The following is a 26180-nucleotide window of genomic DNA, read 5'->3' as shown; positions in this document are numbered from 1 at the left end:
ACAGGTAAGTAAATAAATGTGAAGACCAAATAAGAGGTTTAAGCTGGAGATATATAAATAAATGAGTAGATATATTTTTTTATCTTACATCCACTATTCTTAATTACAACTTTAAGCAACCCTATAGGAGAGATTGAATACTACTGTATCTTTATTGTAAGGAGCTTTGATAGCATAATGGGTAAGGAGTCACACTGCCAAGGTTCTGTGAGAGAAAGACAGGCCATCATGCAATTTATATATAGCCTCTATAATCCCACTGGAGGGCCAGCAATGAGTTGGTTCTGATCTGACAGCAATGCATAAGTGAGTGATGTTTTGCAAAGCTCACTGCTTCATCTTTCTCCCAACAATCAGCTGGTGAGTTCTAATCACTAATCTTTTGGTTCACAATTAAGTACTTAATCACTGGACCACAAAGATTCCTTTTCTCTATCTTAAGCACCAATATATTTCTGAGGTCTAAAGCTTGACACACAGAGCCCAACTCATTTGTTCATTTGAAATAAGTGAACGGTTCAATGAACCCTTATATCAGGAGCACACATTTGATTTGAGAATTCACTTTCAAAAATACATTAGCAAACTCAGTATAATTATATGGCAAATAAAAGCAGCAAAGTAGAGTTTGCTTTATTTCTCTCCTAGACAAAAATATAAATGACTAGAGTTGCCATCTATTAAGCACCTGTAATGCTAATATGTGCAATAATTCATATTAACTCAGGTGTCAAAGCCACTTATTATCTCTATTTACAGCCTAGGAAAGAATAAATGGGGATACTGAAACAGGTATCTTGATAATTTTTTAAACATATCACTTGCTCCCTTTCATTTTATATTTACCTGGAACTTTAGTGCTTACTTGAAATATGCCAGCGTGTTACTCACTCCTCTCCCCTCCCCCCCCCAAAAAAGCTTTGATCCTTTCAGAAGCTTGCTGGGTTTTCTAATTATTTCTATAGTTATTTTTTAAAGACTGCTTTGTTTCTGTTAAGATGCCCACTACAGTCTTCTAGAGTTGCACACTATAGCTTTGTACTTAGGGCATCACTTCCTCGGGTCATCAGAAATAAAGTCGCCTCAAATGAAGAGAAATTCTGGCATTTATACAAGAACCTTTTCCTTGGTCCCAGGCTCTCTGTTGAAATGTTTTAGGTGTATGCAAGGGTACCATTACAGCAAACTGCACCTAAATGAGAATAAGTATGCTCTCAGGAGAACACACAATCATTTACTGGTAGTGATGAGGTTTAAGAAAATAATAAGGTCTCATAAAACCACATTATAAGAAAAATATATGGGCATATATGAATTTAACAATAATCATCCTCAAAAATAAAATGCCACTAAAGCATGAAAGTAGAATTAAAATGTTTTCATTCCATCCTCTAATCTTATACTCTTAACAGGGATTTTATCCATCAAGGTGCCTCTAAAGCACGCAAACACATCAAAAGCCACCATATTTCAAGCAAAGTTGTGTGTATGTGTGTGAGTAATGCTTTGTGACTGTTTAACATTCAATACTATATAATGGAAACATTTCCATAAAGATGGTCTAGTTCTTTGTCCTAGGATCAAGTCATTATTAAACAAATTCATCAGTAATTACCATTTTGCTGGTGACCATTTTCACATGGACAGTAATACCACAGGGATCACCTTCTCTAGTGGCTCTGTGTTACTCTGGGAGACATGTGCACTGGTGGAATAACAGTGCTGAGTAGCAGACTCAGCCTATGTTCTGCTAGGTACTGACAAACCACTCTTCTACCTATTTCCTCCCATTCCTGCAAACACTGAATAGAAATACCTTTTCACTCTCTACAAATTAGATAAAAAGGTTTTTGCTCTAATATGACTTTTTAATTGCAGAACTGAACCCTTCCCATATATCTTTAGTCCTTTGTATATTTTCTCTTATTTGACTATTGCTTATTGTGTACTTGGTACTGGACGTACACTGCTGAAGTGAGCGGGACTAATCCTTCTTCTCAGGAGACAAAGTAACATATCAATAAGTAAAAATGATGATAAATGAATCCAGGGAAAGGTATAGAGTGTAAAGGTGAAGAACAGCAAGGAAGGGAGGAGGAAGCTGCATGGAAATGACGGCCAAGAAGGGCTTCTTAAAGAAAGGGACATTCCACTGAGGAACAAAGGAGTTATCTATACAGAAATACAGAGGCAGGGAGGATTGTGTGATAATGGGTGAAGTTCCAGAGGGCAGGATGTAATTTTTCATGAATAAAGTTTTAAAAGGAGGTAACTGGGACTAAGTAGGGAAAAGCAAGAGTGAATCTGTTCTACAAAATGCTTCATGGTGTCCTTCACTCATTTTACTAATGGATGTTAAGCATTTTTATTACTTGATGAGTTCTTAGTATTCTGTTGTTAGCTGCCATTGAGTCAGCTACAATGACAAATCAATGAGACTCTATTAATAACTCTGGAACCTTGCTTGAACCTGCACCATGGTCATATCTCTTTGATGTTCACGCCCATTGCTGCAGGCACTCTCACTGGTGATATTCCTGTTTTCTTCACCTTATACTTTTCTAAATATGTTATTAATACAATTATTCATTCCTTGTCATACATTGCAAATATTGTCCCCAATTTTAAATTGTTCTTTAAAAAAATGCTGATATATCTTTGACCAAATAAAAAAAAATGTACTAGATCAACTTTATCAGGCTTTTCCTTTAGCTCTTGGTTGTTATGTCATGTATCTTAAATAAGACTATAAAAATTATTCTTAAGGATTCTTTTTTATATTTAAATTTTTGTTCCATCTGGGTTTTATTTTATATGAAAAGTACAATCTGCATTTAGCTTTTTGTTCCCTGCACTTTTCTCTCTCTAAAAAAAAAGCAATTCCGTAAGTCCTAAAACCAGCCGTAGAAAAATATATTTTCTCTTCTGAATCACAGAACAAAGCTGTGTCCTTCTAATGAAGTGTAGCATAAAATTACTGTTAGATTACACTGGATGAGACTGGGTAATAACAGGTGATACACTGTTCTGCAGAGTAGGAAATATGAAAAACAATCAAGGGGTATGACAATAAAAACAAAAATCCACCCAATTATCAAATGCAAAATGCATAAATATGTAACCATGAAATAAAGGAACACTATAAATGCACATTTACTTATAGGTTAAAGAAGAGTTAATAAAGATTATTAACAGCATATTTACCTTATATGTGTTTGTTGTTTAACTAAGGCACCCCACATATCACTAATAATCTGTAAATAGATTTTAAAACATCTTAAAATAGCAGTATGGGGAAATATAAAATATTAACTACATTGAAACAAACTTTAAAATGTTTAATTACAACTATGAGAAGTATAGTGATATAACTCAGAAAATATTTGGAAAAATGTAAATTTCTACAGTGTTTGATCTTATCTACTTTAATACCTAACAACCCTACAAGGGATGATTTCTTTAAAATCCTCTTTGCAAATAAGCAAACAAGCTCACATGAATTAAATTAATTCCCTGAAGGTGAATAGCTCCTAGAAAGTATTGCTGGGTCCTGAACCTAGGCCTTCCAGCTTCAAATTCCTATGTAGCACTCTGTCAAGATTACTGGCAATGCATTTCCTTGATTATACCCACACAAAACTGGAAAATTGGCTCCAGAATGGATAATCACAGCAATAAGCATTCGAAATGTACTAATTGCATTTTCATATACAGCAGGAACTGAGAGCCCATCTAATCTGAAATCCCATTCGAAGTATGAACATTCTCTAAACATTTCTGACAGGTTTTAAGGCAGTCCTTGAGAGAACCATCTAGTTGCTAGTTATGTGACTCTACTGCACTTTCCCATGTTAGTCCTCTGAATTTTGGACAATTGTGTCAAAACAAGTATCCTCTTCCTATTTAAATCCTTTCTTCTTTAAACAAAATGTCCCATTTTTTTAAATCTGATCACATTGTCAGCCATTTAGGTAGCTGATTCTATCTAAATTCTAGATCACCAATGTCTACTGCTGGAGGACCTACCAGGTAGTATAAGAAGGTGCAGGAAGCCCTGCCTAAACCCATGCTGATCACAGCTAGTGGTGCTGTGGGAACACAAGGAGAACACATACAAAGGCCAAGATGTGGGTAAGAGGCTAACTCTGGTTCTTGCTCTTCCTGTGCTTTTTAAAATATTTAATTTGTTAAGTATGCATGCTTTTTGACAGATAACTTGGGAACAACTCTTCTGACTTTCTGACTGGGTATTTATCATATTTGAGATGAAAATACCTGTGTACCCTAAAGGACTATTGCATAACCAAATGATGTAACATAGGTGAAAAGATTCTGAGAGAGTCAAAGTACAGTGCAAACATAAGACATGAATTAACATTACACTACATAAAATTCTACAAACAGAAGACATTGGTTAACACAGAAATCATCACCTCCAAACCAGAATTGTACATCTGGACTTAGAATTTCATTACCAAAGCCACATTAGGAGTCTAGATATTTTATCTAGTTTATCAATAGATTAATTATCTTCTTTGATAATGAACAGTAACAAATAATTTGGGCATATAGTCATATTTTAAAGAAATGTAACTTTAAAAATTTTTTTTAAATTAGTTAATTTAAAAAATAAAAACATACAAAAAGATTAAATTATTCTGTAATTATTTACATGGGGGAAACCTCTATTTCTTTCAAAATAACTTTTTAAAATGTGTAAATATTATTTACTTAAGGGAAAAATCTTTTATTAAAAAAAACCAAACACAACAAACGGTGTTATTAAAGCCCGAGCCATCCTTTAACTCCATACTAGCAGACAGCAAAATATTTTTAAGGCTTGTACCTATCTATGAGAGAGAAAAAAAAAAATACAGAATATGTTTCATTAAACCCATGTAAGAACTTGTATCAGATTAACATTTAACTAAGTCCAAGCACATGTAACCAGGTGAAATCAAGAGCAGTGCATATTAAAGGACAAGCTCATACATACCTTTCTAACAATTGCAATAAACACTACAAGAACCACAGGAAGCAGCAATGTCTTTGTATACCTCCATGGAGTCTAAAATTAACATACATGTATTAGAGAAAAGCGTTATTTGAGACAGACAACATTTAACTTAAAGAGCCAACTGAAATTTTTCTACCGCTTGAGAGATGAGAGCACTCATCTACCTAGATATAATTTACCTACTGTCTCTTACAATAAAAAGAAAATAAAGGGGTTTTCCATAGAAACAACAGTAACAAAGTTCTTTAGAATGGTGAGTTGGGAAGTACTAAGAAATACAATTCCCAAACACATGAAGGTATGAAATGAAGGCTGACTGTTCCTTCTTTGTACACCACTTATGGATCTAGAGAGCTTGACTTTGTATTAGTCTAATGTCAGCAGATTTTCCTGTAAGTATACTTTGGAGATGAGAAAACTCTTACCCATCACACACACACGACCAGTATTTTATAAGATGGACAGTGACATTTTTCCCATTTTCTATAATACTGTAATTACAGAAAATTATTCTTAGTAACAAAGCTCTTCAACATTGTGCTTCTCTGCTCCTCTCAATAATTTATTTAGGTCAGTCTTAAAAAATCCTGGGTTGAAAATTTTTAAACTGTGATTTACTTGCGGTCTCCCAGCACTTCCCTTCACAAAAATAAATGTACACTATTGAGTCAAATACTGTTTAACTCTCTTAAAAAAGAGCTACCCAGTCTGAGCAATATTAAAAATATTGGTAATCTTAGTTCTATAAAGTACACAGTGAGTATTTTCCAAATGCCTTACTCACAATTCCCTATGGTTATTGCTGTTGTTGGGTGTCACGTCTGTTGTCACCCTCCAGCAGGTTTTCAGAGGCACCTGGGAGGATATTACTCATCTTTCTCCTGGAACACAGCTGGTGGATTCAAATCATGTGCCTTGTGGTTGGCAGAGTTATCTCCTTCCCTCTAAGCCATCAGAGGAACCTATGACCCACAGGGACCCCACAGGGAGCAGAGCTGCTCCATCAGGCTGCCTAGGCTGTCATTTTACAGGGAAAGAGCATCAGATCTCTCTCCTGCAGAGCTGTTGAATGAGATAAAAATCACCTGACTCCTTGGTAGTTAGGCAAACAATTAAAGCTGGTCGCTAAAAAAGAGAGCCTTTAGATAAATATTACTCTTCCCCAAACGCCGTTGTTCTTGTTAGGTATAAAAGAAGACAGCAAAATCAGTATCAGAAAAGACTTGAGAACTTGCTTTTGGATGTTCCTAAACTCCCAAACAGCTAAAAGGGATGGAAAGAAATAATAAAGCAAAAGAACTGAAGAGAAGATTTCAAAAGATGGACAAGGAGACAAAGTGAAGTTCTATGACAAAATCTGCAAAGACTTTCAATTAGAAAACGAAAAGGGAAGAATACACTCAGCACTTCTCAAGTTGAACATCCAAAAAAAGGGGGAAAAATCAGTTGTAGCAGTCAAGGATTATATGGGTGAAATAATGAATGACACAGCATTCATTATTTACATACAGGAAGGAATCTGGAATGGTCAACTAACCTGAAAAATCCATATATTGTCCCCATTCCAAAGAAAGGTGATACAACAGAATGCAGAAATTATCAAATATTATCATTAATATCATATGCTAGCAAAATATTGCTAAAGTAAAAAAAAAACTGGCTGTAGCAGCACATTAAAAGGGAACTGACAAAAATTCAAGTCAGATTCTTAATAACATATAAAATAGGGGATATCATTGTAGATGTCAGATGGTCCTTGGCTGAAGGTACAGAATACCAGAAAGAAGCTTGCTTGTGTTTTATTTACTATGCAAGGCTATTCAACAGTGTGTATCATAATGTTATTATGAATAGCATTGCAAAGAATAGGAATTCTAGAACAAGCAATTTGATTTGTTTGACACCTGTGGAGAGACCCCATGGCAGTAGTTCGAACAGAACAAGAGGACACTGTATATTTTAAGAACAGGATAGGTAAGCTTGGGCTGCATCTTTACACCCCACTTGCTCAATCTGCATGCTAAACAAACAACTTGAGAAGATGGACTATAAAAAAACTAATGTGGCTATATGAAAACTAATGTTGCATCAGGAATAGAGATTTATTAATAATCTGTGATATGCAGATCTGTATGCTGAGAAAATAATTTAAGAAGCTATACTTTATGAAGAAGAATGTGTGCTATGGAGATAGCACAATTTTACTTGCTCAAAGTGAGTAGGTCTTCAATATGGTTTATATCTCAACATCAAGAAAACAAAAATCTTCACTACTGAACCGATAGGCAACATCATGAAAGATGAAGAAAAGACTGAAACTGTAAATTATTTATCCTACTTGGATCCATGGTCAAAACTCTTGGTATCAGCAGTCAAGAAAACAAAGTATTTGCTGCATTGGGAAAATGTGCTGTCAAAGGCCTTTCCATAAATCTAAAGAACAACAATGTCAGTTTAAAGACTAAGGTGCACACAACCCAAGCCACTGTCTTTTCAATTCCTTGGTATGCATCTGAAAGTTGGACAATGACTAAAGATGACAGAAGAATCGATGTCCCTGAGTTGTGTTGGAGAATACTACTATATATCCCATGGACTGCTAAAAGAACAAATATATCTTGGATAAAGTGCAAACAGGGTATACCTCAGAGGCCAGGTTGGTGAAACTTTGTCTCAGATACTATGGACATGTTGTTAGGAGGGGCCAGTCCTTGGGAAAAGACATCAAGCTTGAAAACATAGACAGTAAGCATAAGAGAGAAAGATTCTCAACAAGATGACTGACCCAGTGACTGTAACAATGGCTCAAATGGAGAAGATTCTTGAACATACATGGACCACCAGGTCTTGTCCTGGAGAGGGTGAAATCAAGTTTCTCCCTGGAGGTAAGGACTTTGAAGCTCTGTCTCACATACTTAGGGCACATGGCCAGGAGGGACCAGTCCTTGCAGAAGAACATCATGCTTGGACGGTTGGAGGGACAGCACAGGAGAGGAAGAACCGGAGATGGATTGACATGGTAACTGGGGGAATGGGATTAGGTGTGTCAGAGTCAGTGAGACTGAATAAGGTATGGTTCAGAGCTACTATACACAGGGTTGCTATGAGTTGCAGGCAACTTGATGGCACAAAACAACAAGTTTATTAGAGATGATGATGATGGCACAGAATAGGGCAGAGTTCAGGTACGTTGTTCATGGTATCACTGTGAACAACAGTCAACTCACTGATACCTAACAACAGCTGACTTTTATGTATAAAGGCCACAGTTAAGATATTTAGGACATGGAGGTTACTGTTACCATGACCCTTCCTGAGAAATCCACTGGAGAGGAGCGTCATGCCCCCAAGAAATGGCAGGAGGGACTGTAGCTCAAAACTGGCAGTGAACATTAAGACAACAAACAAAAACCCCAAAAAATCAACCTACCTACAAACTTATGTCTTAATGGAGATAAAGGTGATAGAACAACGTATGTGCTAGCAAGGAGGACTTACAGGGGTAGTTAAAGCATGGGGGGGAAGAAGGGGAGAATGTCCAGGAAGTACAATAATCTCAATGACTATAATGCTGACTCCCAGAAACCCTGTGGGTGCACCAAAGATTGTCAGTGGCTGCTTTTGGAAGTTGTACTATCAGGCCTTTCTTCTGACTTACCTCTAGATTGACACAAACCTGCTACCTTTGGTAGAGGTCACGTAGAGGGCCACCCACCCTCACTGTGTAACTGCAGCAAGTTAGCAGGTGGAAGTAGAGAAGAGACAAGAAGTTACTAGGTAATTTCATCATCACTCAGTAAGAGATGAATAGACAGGGTAAAGACACTGTAGTAGGGAGCTCTAGAGAAGTGCTCCATAGAGAGCTGCACTGCTAAACCAAAGGTGTCACTATGGTGGTTTGAATCCACCAGCAGGTCTGAGGGAGGACAATGGGGAAACATCTATTCAGCTTACAGCCTTTGAACATGTGCCAGAAAGTCAGATAGGAGTCAATTCCAAATTGATGGTGACAAGAAGGTCATTATATAAAGGAATTCATAAAAAGGTACCATTTAAAACAAAGCTATGAAACGTCCAAAATACCACAAGGTGTACCAGAGAGAATGCCACATTTTCTTTTCTGCAAATGAAACAACAATGTAAATAACACACTCACATATACAGCACATACCATGCACCTAGGAAAGTAATGCTGAGAAGCTTGTGCAAGTGGTAAAAGTGTTTAATGTGCACGTTGTTTATGTAAAAATAACTGTAAGCACAGGAGAATATGCAAAGGAAACAATTCACACAATAAAAGATTAGTGTGTGTTCTACAGGCATTACATTATTTTCTGTTTTCTTAAAAACTGTTACTGCTCTTCTAAAGTCAGAAGTTATACGTGCTTATGTTAAAAATTTAGAAAACTGAGACAAAGACAACTAACTGCGTGTTTCAATCAGTTGTGAGCATTTGTCTCTCTACTTACATCCTTTGGTGGTTTCTACATCTGTGTGTGGGTCAGACTTTTTTGGGGAGAGGGGCTTAAAGAGTTCTTGGTATTTCTTTTATTATTGATTTGGACAAGCTCCTATTACATTAATCTACTGTCCTATTTGCTGTATTTATGGCAATAATTATTCCAGTAAGTCCTGTGTTTTTAAATTTTAAAAATATTTAACATATAGATGTTTTAAGTCATATGTACATAAATCTAGTCATTCTCATATGGGTGCTTTCATTAGTATTATGGCCATTCAGAGGTAAAAATAATATTCATCCAAATGACTTTCAAATTTATTTTTCAAGTTTCATTTAATACATTAATGAACTGAAATGAAGTTGGTATATAATGTGAAACAAGACGTAACTCTAAATACCTACCATGAGCCAAACACCAAATTGTTCCAATACCACTTTATCAGTTCTGGCAGGAGAGTGACGCTATAAATGTGATTTAAATAATCCATCCTGTCTCCATTTATCCTATGTTTCACTGTTCCATATTAAACATGCACTCATGCACACGGGTAAGCACATGTCACCAATCTACTCAGGCTGACTATTTTCTGTCATAAATAAGGTCCTTGTCTGTCTCTGCACTTTACAATTGTTACTGGTGGCTGAGTGGTAAGGAATTGCACTGCCAACTTGAAGGAATGTGGTTCAAACTAACCAGCTGCTTTCGGGGAGAAGGCTGGGCAAAAACCTGCTAGAGAATCAACTATGGGTCAGTCCTGACATCAAAGTCAACCGCCACTACACCTTTTCATACATGGAAAGTAGCAGAGCCTTCTTATTGCTGTATTTTATATTAACAACATAATTAAAATGTATAATCACTGTAGAAAAGTAAGTTACAAAAAAACCCCATAATTATCAATTATCTCTCCATCACAAAACCAGCATTAAAAGTTTTGCTTTTTTACACTTTACCCCATGTGTATTAACCATACATAAATGAGATCAAATTACTGTTGACGCCCTTCCACATCTTAAAGATCTTTCCACATCATTACAATATGATAATAAATCATCCCCCTTCCCCACTGTATGACCAAACCTTACAAGCAGCACACTCCCTAAGCTGCTCTGCACTGTGTCCACAGCACGGCCCTAGTGAAGATATCTGAACATGTTCTTTCGACTCACGAAGGTTAGGAGCTGTCTCAATAAACAAGCAGTGCCATCACATCTCTGATGGTTAAAACTCTCAGATGTGCTGGCATTCCTGACATCCTCAATAATGTTCATGGTCCTGACCAAGTACTAGTCATTCCTACACCTCTTATCAGCCATTATGTGTTAAAAGCATTCGCTGGAACATAAAATAACACCAAACAAAATAATTTGCCAGGACACTGGAGTAAACAATTTATCTGCAAGAGACAACTCAAAATAGCTTATAGCTGAGTCTGCAGGTGGTCCTGCAGGTCTGCAGACCCCGGGTGTGCTCTCAAGGTTGATGGGACGAAGGGGCACATCTACAGCATAACATGGGCCAGTTCACTCTCACATACTTTGAATGAAAGTCTCAAAAATAATATATGTCTTTACAAATAAGAACCACATCGGTTGTACTAAAAAAATAAGCCACATATGTACACATTTATTGAACAAATTAGCTTCTAAAGTATTGAAAAATAATCTTATTTTAAACCAAATATCATTAGGATACCTAAGTACTTTCCTCTGTATGATTTATGTATCCAGAGGAATCTATGTAAACAGTGTAACGATATTGCATTCTTTGTAGCATATTACTGGTAACCAGTGAATGACGACACAAGAATGAAACACATTGATTCAAAATCTGAAGTTATTACACTTGCAGGCTTCTGTGTGAGCCAATGAAACTACCCTCTAGTTTCCTTCTAAAGATGAGAAAACTGAAGACAGTTTTAGAAAGAAAGAATACTGTTGAAATGAAAAACTTGTATTCAATCACATTTTTAAAGTGATGTGATCAGTCAATCACACTATAACAAAATGTGTGGCAATGGAATTTTGAGAACTTGGCTGAATTAATGACTTTTTTGAAAAGTGGCAACTTCCTCTTTGTTTAGTCATCCAAGAATTATTGGATGCATGCTCCTCAATGCATGCTTCTAAACTATCAAAATGAGAAAAGCCTTTACATTTTGGGGAGCTGTACTAACGTAAATAGGAACATTTTCTCCTAAACTGCAAACTGTCCTTTTCTCTCAAAGCAAGATAACAGCACACAGAGGAAGGAGTCTGAAATAACAGGAGCACCCTTTATGAAAGATGAATAGAACTCGAAAAAGTAAGGAAACACAAGTAGAAACCACATTTACCTCCTTCTCCATGAAGTCAAACTCTGCTGCACAAGTGTACAATAAAGTGTCAAAATCCTTGTAACTGAAGAATTTTGATGTTAATAAGTTGCCAATGTGAGCCTAGCAAGAAATTGAAGGTGGTATTATTATATTAAACCATACATTGTAATAATGCATATCTTAGTGTGATATAGTTTCTAATACAGCACAGCACCCATTGTTACCACATTGGGTATCTTTTTGTTAAACAAGGCAGTAAATCTACTCCTTTAACTTCACAGTTCTCCCTTCCTCTTAGGAAAATGAAGAAGAGCTTTGATGCCATTCCACCCTCTATGCTCCATGGTGACACATGTTCAAGGCTTTGTGGAGAATTGCATTGCTAACACAAAGGCTGTGTTTCTGGTGGTTCAAATCCACCAGCTACTCTACAGGAGAAAAATGGGCAGTCTGTGCCAGATGATTTATAGCCTTAAAAACCTATTGGATGGTCAGTTACAAGTAGAGTGGGACTTAAAAGCAATGATTTTTTTTTTTTTTATTTCTACACTTACAACTGGCAGCATCACTATGGATGGTGAAGAGACTGAGATAGTTAACAGATTTCGTTTACTTGGCTCCACAGTCAACACTCTTGTTAAAAGCAGCCAGGAAATCAAGAGACAAACTGCATTGCGAAAGTCAGCTGTGAGGGACCTCTCAAGAGTACTTAAGAGCAATGACATCAGGCTGGAGACTAAGGTGCACCTAATCCAGGCTACAGTCTTTGCAATTACATGCTATGCACCAGAGAGTTGGACAGTAACTACTGATGATTGAAAGAGAATTGATGCCTTTGAGCTGTGGTGCTGGAGAAGAGTGTTGAATATACCATGGACTGCTAGGAGAACTAACAGGTTTGTCCTCAAGAGGGTGAAGCTGGAGTGCTCCTTGGAGTCAAGGATTCTGAAGCGTCATCTGACATATTTTGGGCATGTTGTAAAGAGGGACTGGCCCTTGGAGAAGGACATCATGTTTGGGAGAGTGTAGGGACAGTGCAGGAGAGAGGAAGACCCTTGATGAGATGGATCAATTTTGTGACTGGGGTGGTGGGAATGAGTGTGTTTTAGATGGCGAGGTTGGCATAGGATAGAGCGGCATTTAGGGTTCTCGTACATAGGGTTGCTCAGAGTCGCAAGCGACTCGATGGCACATAACAAAAACAACACCTACTGTCCAATAAAGCTCTGTAGGAACCTCTCACGAGGTGAAAGTTTGGTGACACAAACAGATTTTATCACACAGGGACAATGGGCTATGGAGTAAAGAAATCGAGTATTAACTCTCATTTCTGAAAAGGAAATTGGAAAAAAATGTAAAAATAGAAGAAATCTATGGATTTTGAACTAAAATGAACCTTTCGAATTAAAGCAACTTTCATGTAATTCTTTGTATTTTACCACAATGGGAAAATGGAATAATTTTTAAGCTGAGAAAAGTGTGTTTTAAAGATACACAATATTCACTAAATTTTCAAGTTTATTGCTGTCTAAAAATTTATGAACCAAAGAAAGAGTGTAGGGTAAGACATCTAAGACAAACCATAAGTTGTATTGTTATTGAGTTGAGCATGACTCATAGAAACACTATGAACATAAGACCTATATCCTTTATATTCTATTGTTTCTGAAAGTTCATTTTGTTTAGGAAGTGGATACCACTTCTGCTTCCAAACCTGTCTTAAACTGGGAACTCCACCAAACACTATCCACTATGGGCAAACGCTATGGCATTTGACACTCCAGTGGCACAAGGTTCAGCATCACAGCAACTCCAGGTTACCTTAGTACAGCATATTGACAGAAGAGCACTGTACCACCTGGAAGACTGTTTCTTCAAAATATTAATAACAACTGACTTTTAAATACAAAGGCCCTCCCGAGGTCTTGTTGACTCTAAATAAGAGACTTAAATAAAAAACAACTAATATAGTATGTTGTTGTTGTTGTTATGTGCCGTTGAGTCTTCTACGATGCATAGTGACCCTATGTATAGCAGCTACGAACCATTCCTTATCCTGAGCCAGTCTCACTAATTCCGATACAGCAATCCCCATTGTCCCACATACTGTATCAATCCAGCTCATCTGGGGTCTTCCTCTCCTGTGCTGTCCCTCCACCCTTCCGAGCATGGTGTCCTTCTCCAAGGACTGGTCTCTCCTGGCCAGGTTCCCAATTATAAGTAAAATTTTACATAAAATATGCAGGAAGTGAGAGAGAACATGGGTAGGAGTGAAAGGTGGTAGGCAGTAAAATGCATAAATATATTCTCTTGTTGGAAGAAGAAATGCATTGAAAAGTTTAAGAAATCTAAAGAGAGAATACAGAACTCCTTTAAAAGATTTTTAAAAACTTAATCCAATGAAAACCAAACAAATTATCTAAATAGAAAGAAAAATATATATGGCTTTCAGCCTATTAGAAGAGGAGGAAAATTAGCCAACAAAAATGCGGGAAAAAATAGAGTTTATGTTGTTTTTTTCTTGTTAGTTGCGGTACACTTTAATTTTAAATTACTTCCTTGACAGGCTCTTGATTTAAGATGTGTTGATGAAACAATAGCAACAAAATAAACAAAAAATTTACTGATATGAAGAATCTCTAATATACAAAGCAAAATTCTTCTTATTTTCTCTCATACTTAACTACCAAAAAGAGAAAAAGAAAATCTGAGTAAGATCAACTTGGATTAAATTAGCACAGGTTGAATGAAGCATAGCTCTGGTGGTCTAGGGGCAAGAAGGTGCACTGCAATCCTGAAGAAATGGGGTTTGAGGCTACCAACTGCTCCATGGGAGAGGATGGGCAATCTCCTCTTGTGCGATTAACTACTGGAGGGTCAGCTATCGGTCGGTTCTTACTTGATGGTACATAACAACAACAATTACCTATAAAGGATTCTAAATAAACCTTATTATACAAGCAGAAAAAGAAAATAGAGGAAATGGGATTATAATATGATCAACGAGGCTCTGAAGTTATCTTTTTTTTAGACTTTATAAAAGTCTAAAGGGGGCTGAAGAGAAAGGAAGGGCATTGGGGAGGAAGGGGAATCTTGAGATAGACTTTGGTGGGTGGACAGAGTGGGAGTGAAGGAATTAGGAAATTTCAGCAGGGACTGGAAAAGGCATGATAATGGTGGGCATGGATCAATGGTGATTGATTTTATAAAACACAATGTATAAGAATGATCCTATGAAACATAATGTGAATAGAGGAATGTGTATGAAACACAATGTATATGAATTTTGCATGCAGACCACTGTGATTTTTAAAAAATAATAGTCTGAGACATAGCTTGAAAAAATTTCTAAAGAAATTAGTTTGCATGGCAATGACTGTATGAAACACAATGTGAATGAATAGTGTGAAACACAATATATACAAATGTAAGCAAACTAATACAAAACATGAAAAATAATTTTTAATCACTATTTTAACTTTATAAATTTTATCTTTCACTTTTTCAATTTAGTAAATACTTTTAAATATTTTAAAATAAAAAGAAGCTCTTAAAATGGAAAAAAATAGTTTGGGGGAAGACAGACTACATTCAGTTACATTTCCTTGACATTATATTAAACAGTGGACAAACTTCATCCTGGATGCTGGCTTTATTAGTGACTCAAATAATTCATTTTTAATCTATTTGATTCTTTATTAGGTCTTTTAAGTATAAACAAAATTCACTTACATCATCTGCAATGCCAAAGATTTTAGATGTCAGATATTTGAGCATGATGGTCCCAAATAACCAAAAACATCCCTGTATAACCTATAAACAAAACAAAACAGAAACATCTTGGTATTTTCATTGTTTGTATCTCTACAATCAAAAGAAAGTACTAAAAAATGCTTCTTAAATGAATAAAATTTGCTCCAAAATTAAGGGACAATAACTAAAAATAAAGATGCACACATACAATCTTACTATCAAATTAATATCTATTTATAGGCTATTTATACAGTTATTGCCATTAAATTACTCATTTACTAACAGTTTCTTAGTGTCTCAGAAAAACATGAACACAATAAAAACTAGAATTTTTACCTACCTACTGAAAATCATTCTTAACTTGCTTCATGAATAGGGCATCTTAACACATCTGAGTCTAAATAGATCTCCTGTGGCACACACATCATTTCCTTAAATGTACAACATTAAAACTACTGATATATTTTAGAAAATGCACTTATTAGATTGATTCTTACCCACAAACTAAGTTCAGATACATTTACTTTCAGCAAATAAGGTTTCACTGCCAGGATAGCCTGCATAAGGAAAATAACCAAGTAAAAGTTAATGCCTGAAGGCAAAAACACAAGTCCCAAAGAATCCTTTTAATAACAGAACTATCAAGAATCTAAAATTCAACACTGTCAACTTTCTACATCAATGCAAATTTCTTCATTCAATGATTTCGAGAAACAGCCCGAATAAATCGAGAATAGAGGAGGTCAGTGAGGGGCTTCTAGAGGTGAAAACAGAACCAGCATATAAAAATTTCTATGGCAAGAAGCTGTGCTGTAATCCCAAAGGCACGTGGTTCAAGGTCACCAGTTTTCTTGAGAAAGCTAGCCTATATAACAGCATATGAAGTTTATAAATATAAGGAACAGTCTCTTTCCCACTTGTTGTTGTTGATTGCCTTTGAGTCAAGCACAACTCATAGCGACCCTATGAACAAAAGACCTGAAGCCTTTCTAAAACTATTGAATTTTTTAATTTTATTATTATTCATGTGTGTGCATGTACCGTCAAATCAGATCCGACTGTTACAGGAGGAGATTGCCCCTCCTTCTTTGGCAGAGCATCTGATGGATTCGAACTGCGCACCTCTGGGATTGCAGTGCACCTTCTTGCCACTAGGCCACCAGAGCTCGCCTAACTATTGTAATTTTTAAAAGTTCACAGAGTTTCCAGAGACATGTCATTATGAATTGGATGCCACTCCTGCTTCCAACTTAGGTCTCCAAATTCCCAGCAGCAAATCCCACTGAAAAACAAGAAAAAATTATCCCAGAAAGTCTTTAATATTAGGGAGGTCTGGTGGTCCAGTCTATAAGGAGTTGTGCTGCTAACCCAAAGCCCAAGCATCTTCAGTGGTTTGGATCCTTCAATGAATGGTTCTGATTTGGAAAAGATGGGCCATCTCTTCTTATGCTATTTACAACCTCACAAACCCAATGGAGGGTTAGCTGTAAGCCAGTTATGACTCAGTGGAAATGAGCTGAGTTCTATCTGGAAAGCCATCTGCCAAAAGCAGAAAAATGTCGATGAGCTTTCATCATTTACCAATTCTATAGGACAGTTTCCCCGTAAACTAACTGTTCTTGGTAGTGACTGAGAAAAACATAGCTGAACTTATTATCTGATACAAACAATCTCATAGTTTGTACATATACACAGGCACAAATAATTCTTTGATCACAGCAGAAAAAGAGAAGGGAACACTGAGATGCTGGAGGGGGAAAGGGAATCAGGGAGCAGGGCAGCAAAAGGCTGTGAACTATAGAGAAAAAGGAGGAAGCATAGAATGGAGAAAGCAGAGTGGCATCCCCAAAATTAACTCTGGGATCAAAACCTAGGTGACTAGACAGAGACAGACAGGACACAGATGAGGAAAGATGCAATGCTTTTCATATTTCACTTGTGGCTGTATTTTTCCCATATGGAAGAGAATATTGCTAAATATTCTTAATCACATATGAAAGTATTCAAAAAGACATATGGGATGGTTCCTACAGAAAATTCCCCAGAAATCCCAACCTAGTTGTTAAAGAATTATTAGTATAAAAAATAGTATTTGGTTTCAGGATACTTACCCATATAATTACCAAAGAGGAAGCATAGTAAGACGTCAATAGCATTGAGTTTCCGAACATCAGTACAAAACAAAGTGCAAGAGAAATCTGGAAAAATTCAAGAAAAAGATGATTAATGCACATAAAACAATGACAGAAAAACCAATATGGATGTTCGTAACAAAAACTTTATATGCTTACTATAAACAAAATTCAAATAGTACTTAACATAATAGGATAAACAGTATAATGAAAACTTAGCACATCCATCCAGTGACTTCAATCCCCACAGGAAACTACCATGTTCCCTTTGCAATCACCCAGAAAGGAATATGCGTAAATTCTAATTTATTTATTCCTAAAAACACAAATGCAAAATTATCATTTAAGTATGCTATTATTTTATTTTCCTTGTCTCCAAAAGCTTTCCATATGAGTCTAAAGCAATCCAACTTCTGTTTAACAGCCAGACTATGACTTATTTAACCAGGTCTCTGCCTACTACTAGACACACGTGTTTCCCCAGTTTCTGCTTGTTTTTCCTACTACAGTGCTATGATAAGCATCTTTAATATGAACATCTTATATATATATGTCAGATATTTAATTCTATCCAGAGGTGCCATGAAATAAGAGTTGATGATTTACACCCAAAAAATTAGGTCACTGTAGATTAGACGCAGCACAGATCTACTCTGACATGCACAAGGTGGCCAGAAGCTGGACCAGATCCCACAGCAACTGGCTTCACATACATGTTAACATATCTACGGGATACATTACAAGCAGTGAAATTAATGAACCAAAGGAGACATACATATTAAAATTAGAAAAAAAATACTGGCAATTAAAAAAAACCACAACTGTATTAAGATTATGTTAAAGGATGATTTTTTTTACCTTATTACAATTTTATTGTAATTTTGTGAAAGTTTACAGAAAGGCTGGGTTTTCATTCATTAATTATTGCACAATTTTTTCCCTCTATCTTCCTCCCCTCACCCAGGGAACTCGACAATATGCTTCTTATTCCCAATTGTTGTCAAATATATAATGCCTAATCATATATTCTTCTTACGTTTTTTTGTTTGTTTTTAATCTTTTGAGGTTTTTTTTGTTTTTTATTTTTTTTAATTTTTTCTTTTTTTCCCCCACAAAAATGATTTCTTTAAAAAAAAGCATCATCGAAATCCAGTCAATAGTGTAATCATAATCACACACTCAATTTCTGTGGGTTCACTACTGTCATAAGCAAGACGGATTCTAGGTGACATTTTAGATTTCACACTAAAGGATAAAGCAACACTAAAAGGAACCATATCTCCTTAACAGGCATGGATTTATTTTTTTCTTTTCTCATGAGATTTAGTATATTACTTCCATTTAAAAAAAATGAAATCAGGGCAATTTGTGTTTCTAGAAGGTTAGATTTATCATGGTGATCCTCCAGTTGCCACTGTAGGATAGTGCAGACCGATTCAAGGCAGGTTACTGTATGTTTCATTAACTAATTTTAGCAGAGAGTTGCACTGCCCACTCAAAGACAGGTGGCTCAAATCCACCAACTGCCCCACGTGACAAAGATGGGCAATCTCCTCCCATGTAATTTACATCCTTGAGGACTTCCTGAATGGTCAGCTGTGTGTTGCTTCTGACTGGGAAACACCAGTTTTGAATTTGAGTAACCGTGTCAATGAATAAATGCAAACTGGTCCCCAGAAGGACAGATTACTATGGAGAACTCCCATTTGAGTAAAACAAGGACCTTGTCCTCAGGAAGCCTCAGCTTCTCTAGAATGAGATCACAGACAGGTGTAAAAAATAAAAAGACTGTTGTGACTACACTGCTTGATTTGTGTTCCTAGAATTCATAAGCTGATCTCTCCCTGTGTCCCTTTTTTTTAAAAACAATTATTATTAATTTCAATGATCTACAGAGATTTTGGAATTCCATTCATTCATTGTTGCATTTTCCTCCCTGCCCACTCCTCCCGCCCCCCAGTTCACTCTTCTCTTTGAAAATTAAAAGAATAATTCCTTCATTTGTATACAAGGCGCCTGCCCACTGCACCTCACCGAGTATACTCCACTCTGCAACCCTCATTCTGGACTCTTATGATAAAAATTTTTTTTCTTTTTATGTTTTTATTATTTTGCATTGAGTGAACATCCACAGATTTTTTTTTATTAATTCAGTTTTTCAGACAAATTTGGTTTTATGGCATTAATTAAAGTACTCACATTGTAAAGGTGTCCTTGTATACCTTCCTTGTGATTCTAGCTTCCCCTCATCCTTCTATCTTATCTGTTCTTGCCTTCTCAGCTTTCTCTTGGCAAACACTCCCTTCTAATCCTGTATAATGGCACTGTGCTATACAGTGAGTACTTTCCTAGTCTTTCTATTCACTTCATAAGCATGTATGTTTTCCACTTGAAAATTAAGTCCTAAGGATGAATTTAGCTCCAAGCTCAGAGGGTAATGGAAGACCACTGTGGCAGATGTTGAATCAGTCCCTATTAGACCCACACACTTGCTTATATATTTTGCTCTACACTGTCATCCCGCTCCATCCAGGACTCTCTGCTGTGACTCTTTTACTCAGCAGTGGTAACTAGGAACCAGCCCTTTCTTGTGGCCTTAGGGTAGTGGAGGTTATAGTTCATGTGGTTCATTAGTCCTATGATCTAATTGCGTCTCTGATTTTCTTTGCTTCTCATTATTTCAGAGAACTCTGGTGGCCTAGTGGTAAGAAACTGTACCACAATCCCTAAGGCAAGCGGCTCAAATCCACCAGTTGCTGCATGGGAGAACGATGGGCAATCTCCTCCTGTGTGATCAAAAACTGGTCGGAGGGTCAGCTATCGGTCTCTTTGGATGACCAGAATAGTCTTCCAGTGCTTAGATGAGTCCATGTTCTTCCTGCACTCTATAGTAAAATAAACTCTAACATATTTTCCCAATCTTCAATTACGCATTAAACATTATCATGGTAAGATGCATATCCTGTGTTTTCCTAACATGGCTTTGGGTTTTTGTCCTTACCTCGGCATTCTCATATCAGTCACAAACAGGCATCTTTCATTGCTTCCTTTCTTAGCTGCTGCTTTCCTGGTGCTGAATTTCCTGTCACCAGCTCTGTCTGGCTATGGCTTGCCACAATCTGGTTTACATAAGGGATTATGTTGGTCTCGCAGCTGATAATGACCAAAGACACAGACCTGCTCATACATTCCTTTTAAACTCTTCTTTCCCTCATCTGTTCCAATTAGTGTTCATTATCTTACCACCAGTACACGAGAGTTCCTGTTGGCTCATGTGCTCCTGAATTTTTCTTCTGTATGTTTGCCAATCTACTAGGAATGTTACCTCATTTACTTTTCTATTCTTTGAATACTTGGTGAGACTGCTTTGTTTCTGTATTTGCTATTATGCTATTTGTGCATTCCTATCATTGCCTATTTTTCTATTGGGCTTTGTTACATTCCTTGTTGTTGACATTGTTGTTGTGTGTCATCAAGTGGAACCGGCTCATAGCTAACCCTCCAGTGTGTTTTCACAGGCAGTAAATCACATAGAAGGAAAAGGTCTACCCTCCTGTGGAACAGCCCGTGGATTTGGGCCACATGCCTTTGAGACTGCAGTGCAACTTCTCATACTAGCCACCAGAGCTCTCGACTTTCCTTAGGAGCTCTCTGTATATTAAAGAAAACAGCTCCTTATCATGTTTGTCTTTGTTCATAGAATTTCTGTATTTATTAGTAATATTGTTTTTATGTTAATAAAAGTTATTCTCTACCACTAGGTCTTCAGGGTTTAGTTCTATGGTTAGAAACTCTTCAAATATAAAATACTCTGTATTTCTTCTAAACTTTGCTTTTTTTATCTGTATTTTCATGAGAAAAATTTTCCTTTGATGCTCTAGAGCCATTTTATTAGAGTCAATCTATTTCTATTGATAAAATGTTAATTAAATGAAAATTTTCATAAGAATTTTGTATTTGTAAATTTTCTTAAGAATTTTGTATTCTAATTATGAAGTTTTTAAAAAGTAACATTTAAAAATTATACTGTGTCTATAATATATAGGTTATTATTTAGGATTTACCTATCTGTATAATATTACGTCTTCAGATCCAAAAGCACAGCACATTGTTTTCAATTCTCTAAGTATTCTTCTACCTACATTAGTAGAATTACAAAATGTTCTTAATAAAAGTGTTGTGTAACAAGGAGACAGAACTGATGAATGAGATCCTCTAAAGATTAAATAAATCTGTGTGCGCATCAAAAACATTTCCCAACAAAGTGAAAAGAAAACTTAATGAGTGAGGGAAAAACATTTGGTTATACCATTTCAGACAAAAGTCTCATATCAAAACTCTACAGAATACTACCAGACTTCCAAAAGAAAAAGACTGATAGCACAATTACAAAATGGGCAAAAGACAAGGAAAGACCTTTCACTGAGGAAGATATATGGATGGTCAACAGACACATGCTCGAAATCACTGACAATAAGAGAGATGCAAATCAAAACCACAATGAGAAACCATCTCACCCCAGAAGCAGTTGCAAAGTTTAACAGGACAGCAAATAATAAATGTTGGAGAGCATGTGTAAGAATGGAACTCTATTGGTGGGATTGTAAAATGGCACAATCACTCTGGAAGGTAGTTTGGCATTTCCTCAAAAAGCTGAACACAGAAATTCCGTATGACCCAGCTAATCCACTACTTGGAATCTACCCCGAGAAATTTAGAACTGAGGCACAAATGAAGATTTGTACACTGATGTTCATAGCAGTGTTATTCACCATTGCAAGAACATGGAAACAAACCAAATGTCCAACCACAACTGAATGGACTGAGAAACTGTGGTACATAACACACGATGGAATACTATGCAAGATGCAGGAGCAAAGATTTTGAAAATTACTACATTACATGAGAGGGACAAGAAAGCATGCTAAGTGAACTCACTCAGTCCCATAAGAGAAGTATACCGTATAAGATCATTACTGTTGAAATAGAAAGACAACTAGTAAAACATGTATGAAGATCCAAGGGGGAAGGGCAGGATAAGAGGGGTGAGGATGGGCAGAGGGTAATCATAGGGTCACCTATTTGATGGGTAGAAGGAGGGGTGGGTAAAGGAAATGGGAAAGATCCAGTGTGAAGAACAATGTATACAAACTTTGTAAGCAAACCAGTATAAATTAAAACTTTATTTTTTATAAAAAGGTCTTTTGTGTTTCTTTGGTTTATTTCAAATCGTATTATTTCTCTTGCTATTGTGTCAGGAATCTTTTTTACCATGTGTTATAACTGTTTACTGTTTGTATATAAAAAAAGTGTATTTAATGTATGCAAATGATTCTTTCATTATTTCTAACAGTTTTCAGTTTAAATTGGATTTTTCAGGTATCTGAATTGGTATCACTTGCAAACAATAATATTTCTATTTTTAGAATGTTCAAAAGAATGTTCAAAATCCCTAGCTCTAAGAGAGATGCAAATCAAAACAACTATGAGATATCATCTCACCTCAGTCAGAATAGCAAAATTTAACAGAACAGCAAGAAACAAATGCTGGCAAGGTTGTGTGGTATTTTCTCAAAAAGTTGCAGAGATACCATTTGACCCAGCAATTCCACTACTGGGAATCTACACCAAAGAGACCTTAACTGCTACCCAAGCAGATATATATGCACACCCATGCTTATGACGGCTTTGTTCACAATAGCAAGGAGTTGATAACAACCTAAGAGCCCATCAACAAAGGAATGGATAGAGAAGTTGTGGTATAGTCACACAATGGAATACTATGCTTCATTGAAAAATAAGAAACTCGTGCAATATTATTCAAAATGGATGACTCTGGAGGATATTATGCTGAGTGAAGTATCTCAGTCACAAAAGGACAAATACCGCATGGTGCCACTATTGTAAAACAGGACTGACAACGGGGCTGGGGGGAGACTGAGAAAAATGGGTACAATAATGTATACTGCATTGAAACAGATAAGGGAGAAAACTGTTTAAAAGGGATTTGTGATTAGGTATTATTGTCATGACAGGAGTTCAGAACGAAGGCTGCATAGTGGAGTGGACCTAGGGGGAGGAATTGTAAAACGATGAAAGAATTTTTCTTTTCCTTTTCAAAGAGAAGAGTGTAGTGGGGCAGGGGTGGGAGGGGTGGACAGGGAGAAAAGTGCAACAATGAAAGAACGGAAATCCAAAATCTCTGAAAATTTTCATTAAAATTAGTAATAATAAAAAAATTTTATATGTTAGAAAAAATAGAAGTGCTTTCTGATCAATTAGTTAATATATATGCAATAATGTTAATATGTCAATAAGCATATTTGTCAAGTTAAGGACATTAATGGTAAGAGTTCTGCTTGATTTGTCACTCTGTGATGACACTTTTTTGCTTGAGAATTATGTATGTGTATATACCTATCAATAAAATACTCATCTATTTTTATTCAATTAAAGTTTTATTAATAGGAATAGATGTTGAATCTAACAATATGGCTCCAGAGCATCAAAGGAAATGATGTTGTTGAGGTTTTTTTAATCCTATTAAAATGAAGAGCCATTATTCCTTTGAGGCTCTAGTGTAGCATGAAGCAAGTTCTGCTGCTAATCTAAAGGCTGCTCCTCTCTGGAAGTTCAAATCCACTGTTGGCTCCATTGGAGAAAGATTCCCGTCATTCGATTTACATCTGCAACTTGATGGAGGATTACTCTGAGCTGATAGACGCTGAGCGTGAGTTTTGAATATAGAGAAGTGTATAAACAGAGTTTCTATCATGAAAGATTCCTGGTAGCACAACAATGAAGCAGTCAGTTGCCAATCAAAATGTTCAGTCCAAACTCACAAATCACCCCATGAGTTAAAGACCTGGTAATCTGTTTCTGAAAAGATCACAGGCTAGGAACCTAACTGGACAAGTTCTAATCTGCCCTATAAATGGGTGCTTTGAGGTGGTACAGTCAACAGCACATATAACAAGACCAACAATGTCAAACCAATCATGTATTCCTGGAATAAACTTAACTTCTCATGGTATAATATATTTCTATATTGGCTCTTAAATTTCACAAAATAAGCAAGTATCTGAAACCACAAATATTTATCAAATATAGTTTTGTCCATTACTGCTGGAATTTGAGATTAACACTGAAATTTTCATAATAAATGTTGGCAATAAATATTAGAACAGCTCAAGTATATGTCTACCAAGAGCACTTATTCATTCTTTCTCCTTTAGCTGAATGGCTGGTTGCCTGCTCCCCCTCCCTCTTTACTCCAATGTCACCCTCTCACTGAGACTTTCCCTCATCTATTTCACACTGCTACTTTTACTACCCGAGGAAATCCTAGCTTCTTTACCTTCCTGAATCTTCTTAATACTACTTACTGTCATCTGAAACACTGCTAGAAATACAACTCAACAAAATGAGAAGTGAGACACAAATAGGGATATGTAAATTTATGTTCACAGCAGCACTATTCACAATAACAAGAACATAGAAACAATATAAAACACCATGTATAGAAATGATTGTATAAAACACAATGTCAATGAAAGAAATTGTGGAGGGAAATCTGCATAATAAAAAAGTGTGTGTGTGTACACACACATTTACTTTAGAATAAAAATACAAAATTTTTAAAAAAGAATACGGAAACAGCCAAAATGCCCATCAACAAATTAATGAATGGGAAATTGTGGTACATTCACACAATTAAATACTAGCAGCACTAAGGAATGACTGTAAAATACTATATAACACGAGAAAGTATAGAGAGCATTATGTGGAAGGAAATAACTTGGTCTCATAAGGACAAATACTGTATAAGACCATTACTGTAAAAATAGAAGGATAACCAGTAAGATGTGTATAAATGGGGAAGGGGATTAGGGAAGAAAAAACAGGACAGAAAAAGGGGAAGGATGGAAATCACTATGACAGCAGAGTTTATAGGGCAGATTGGGTTGGGTGGGTGAAGGAATAGGAAAGATTCAATGGGGATTTGAAAAAATGGTTTAATAATACAGACATATCAAAAGTAAGTAAGTATGTAAAATGCAATGTATTAAGTGATTGTATGAAACACAATGTAAATGAAAGACTGTATAAAACGCAGACAGAGTGGAGAGAGGGAGTGGTTTTGGACACTGGACACACCTCTGGACCTTTGACCCATGCCTGGCAGGTATCAAGCCCCCCTTCTCCCGGCCCCCAGCTTTGAAATTTGGGGCCTGAGGGCCGAGAATTTAAAACGCAATGCACAGGACTGAAACACAATATAAGCTAATTATTGTATGAAAACCAGTGGGGGAAAAACAAAAGATTGAAGAAAGAAAACACAATTTGACATTTTTAGTTTCTTTCTGTCTAGATACACTGGAATAGAAGTAGGATATTTTGCTTGTTTTCATCTCTGCTATTATATCCTCAGCAAGTCTAAAGTGCTAGCATATGCCTGGTACTCAAAAATTTAATCTGATTCACCAAAAAGAACTCAA

At 36.3% G+C, this 26180-nt stretch overlaps 1 protein-coding gene across 1 annotated transcript in view; it reads right to left on the bottom strand.

Moving 5' to 3' along the window:
* Nucleotides 1-26180, bottom strand: part of LOC102876319 (probable C-mannosyltransferase DPY19L1-like) — a 126022-nt gene that overhangs the window by 15964 nt on the left and 83878 nt on the right. The window contains exons 12-17 of the mRNA XM_006887630.1: nt 17662-17748; nt 16048-16107; nt 15530-15610; nt 11816-11917; nt 4997-5068; nt 3205-3254 (exon numbers count right to left, since the gene is read on the bottom strand). Coding sequence (XP_006887692.1) covers nt 3205-3254; nt 4997-5068; nt 11816-11917; nt 15530-15610; nt 16048-16107; nt 17662-17748 — 452 coding nt within the window. The remainder of the gene's footprint in view (nt 1-3204; nt 3255-4996; nt 5069-11815; nt 11918-15529; nt 15611-16047; nt 16108-17661; nt 17749-26180) is intronic.

Source organism: Elephantulus edwardii, unplaced genomic scaffold (genome assembly GCF_000299155.1).
Source record: "Elephantulus edwardii isolate Elephantulus edwardi_28Jun2011 unplaced genomic scaffold, EleEdw1.0 scaffold00059, whole genome shotgun sequence".
NCBI classification, from domain to species: Eukaryota; Metazoa; Chordata; class Mammalia; order Macroscelidea; family Macroscelididae; genus Elephantulus; species Elephantulus edwardii.
The sequence above is the reverse complement of the archived record's forward strand: the minus strand, read 5'-3'. Positions and strand labels throughout refer to the sequence as shown.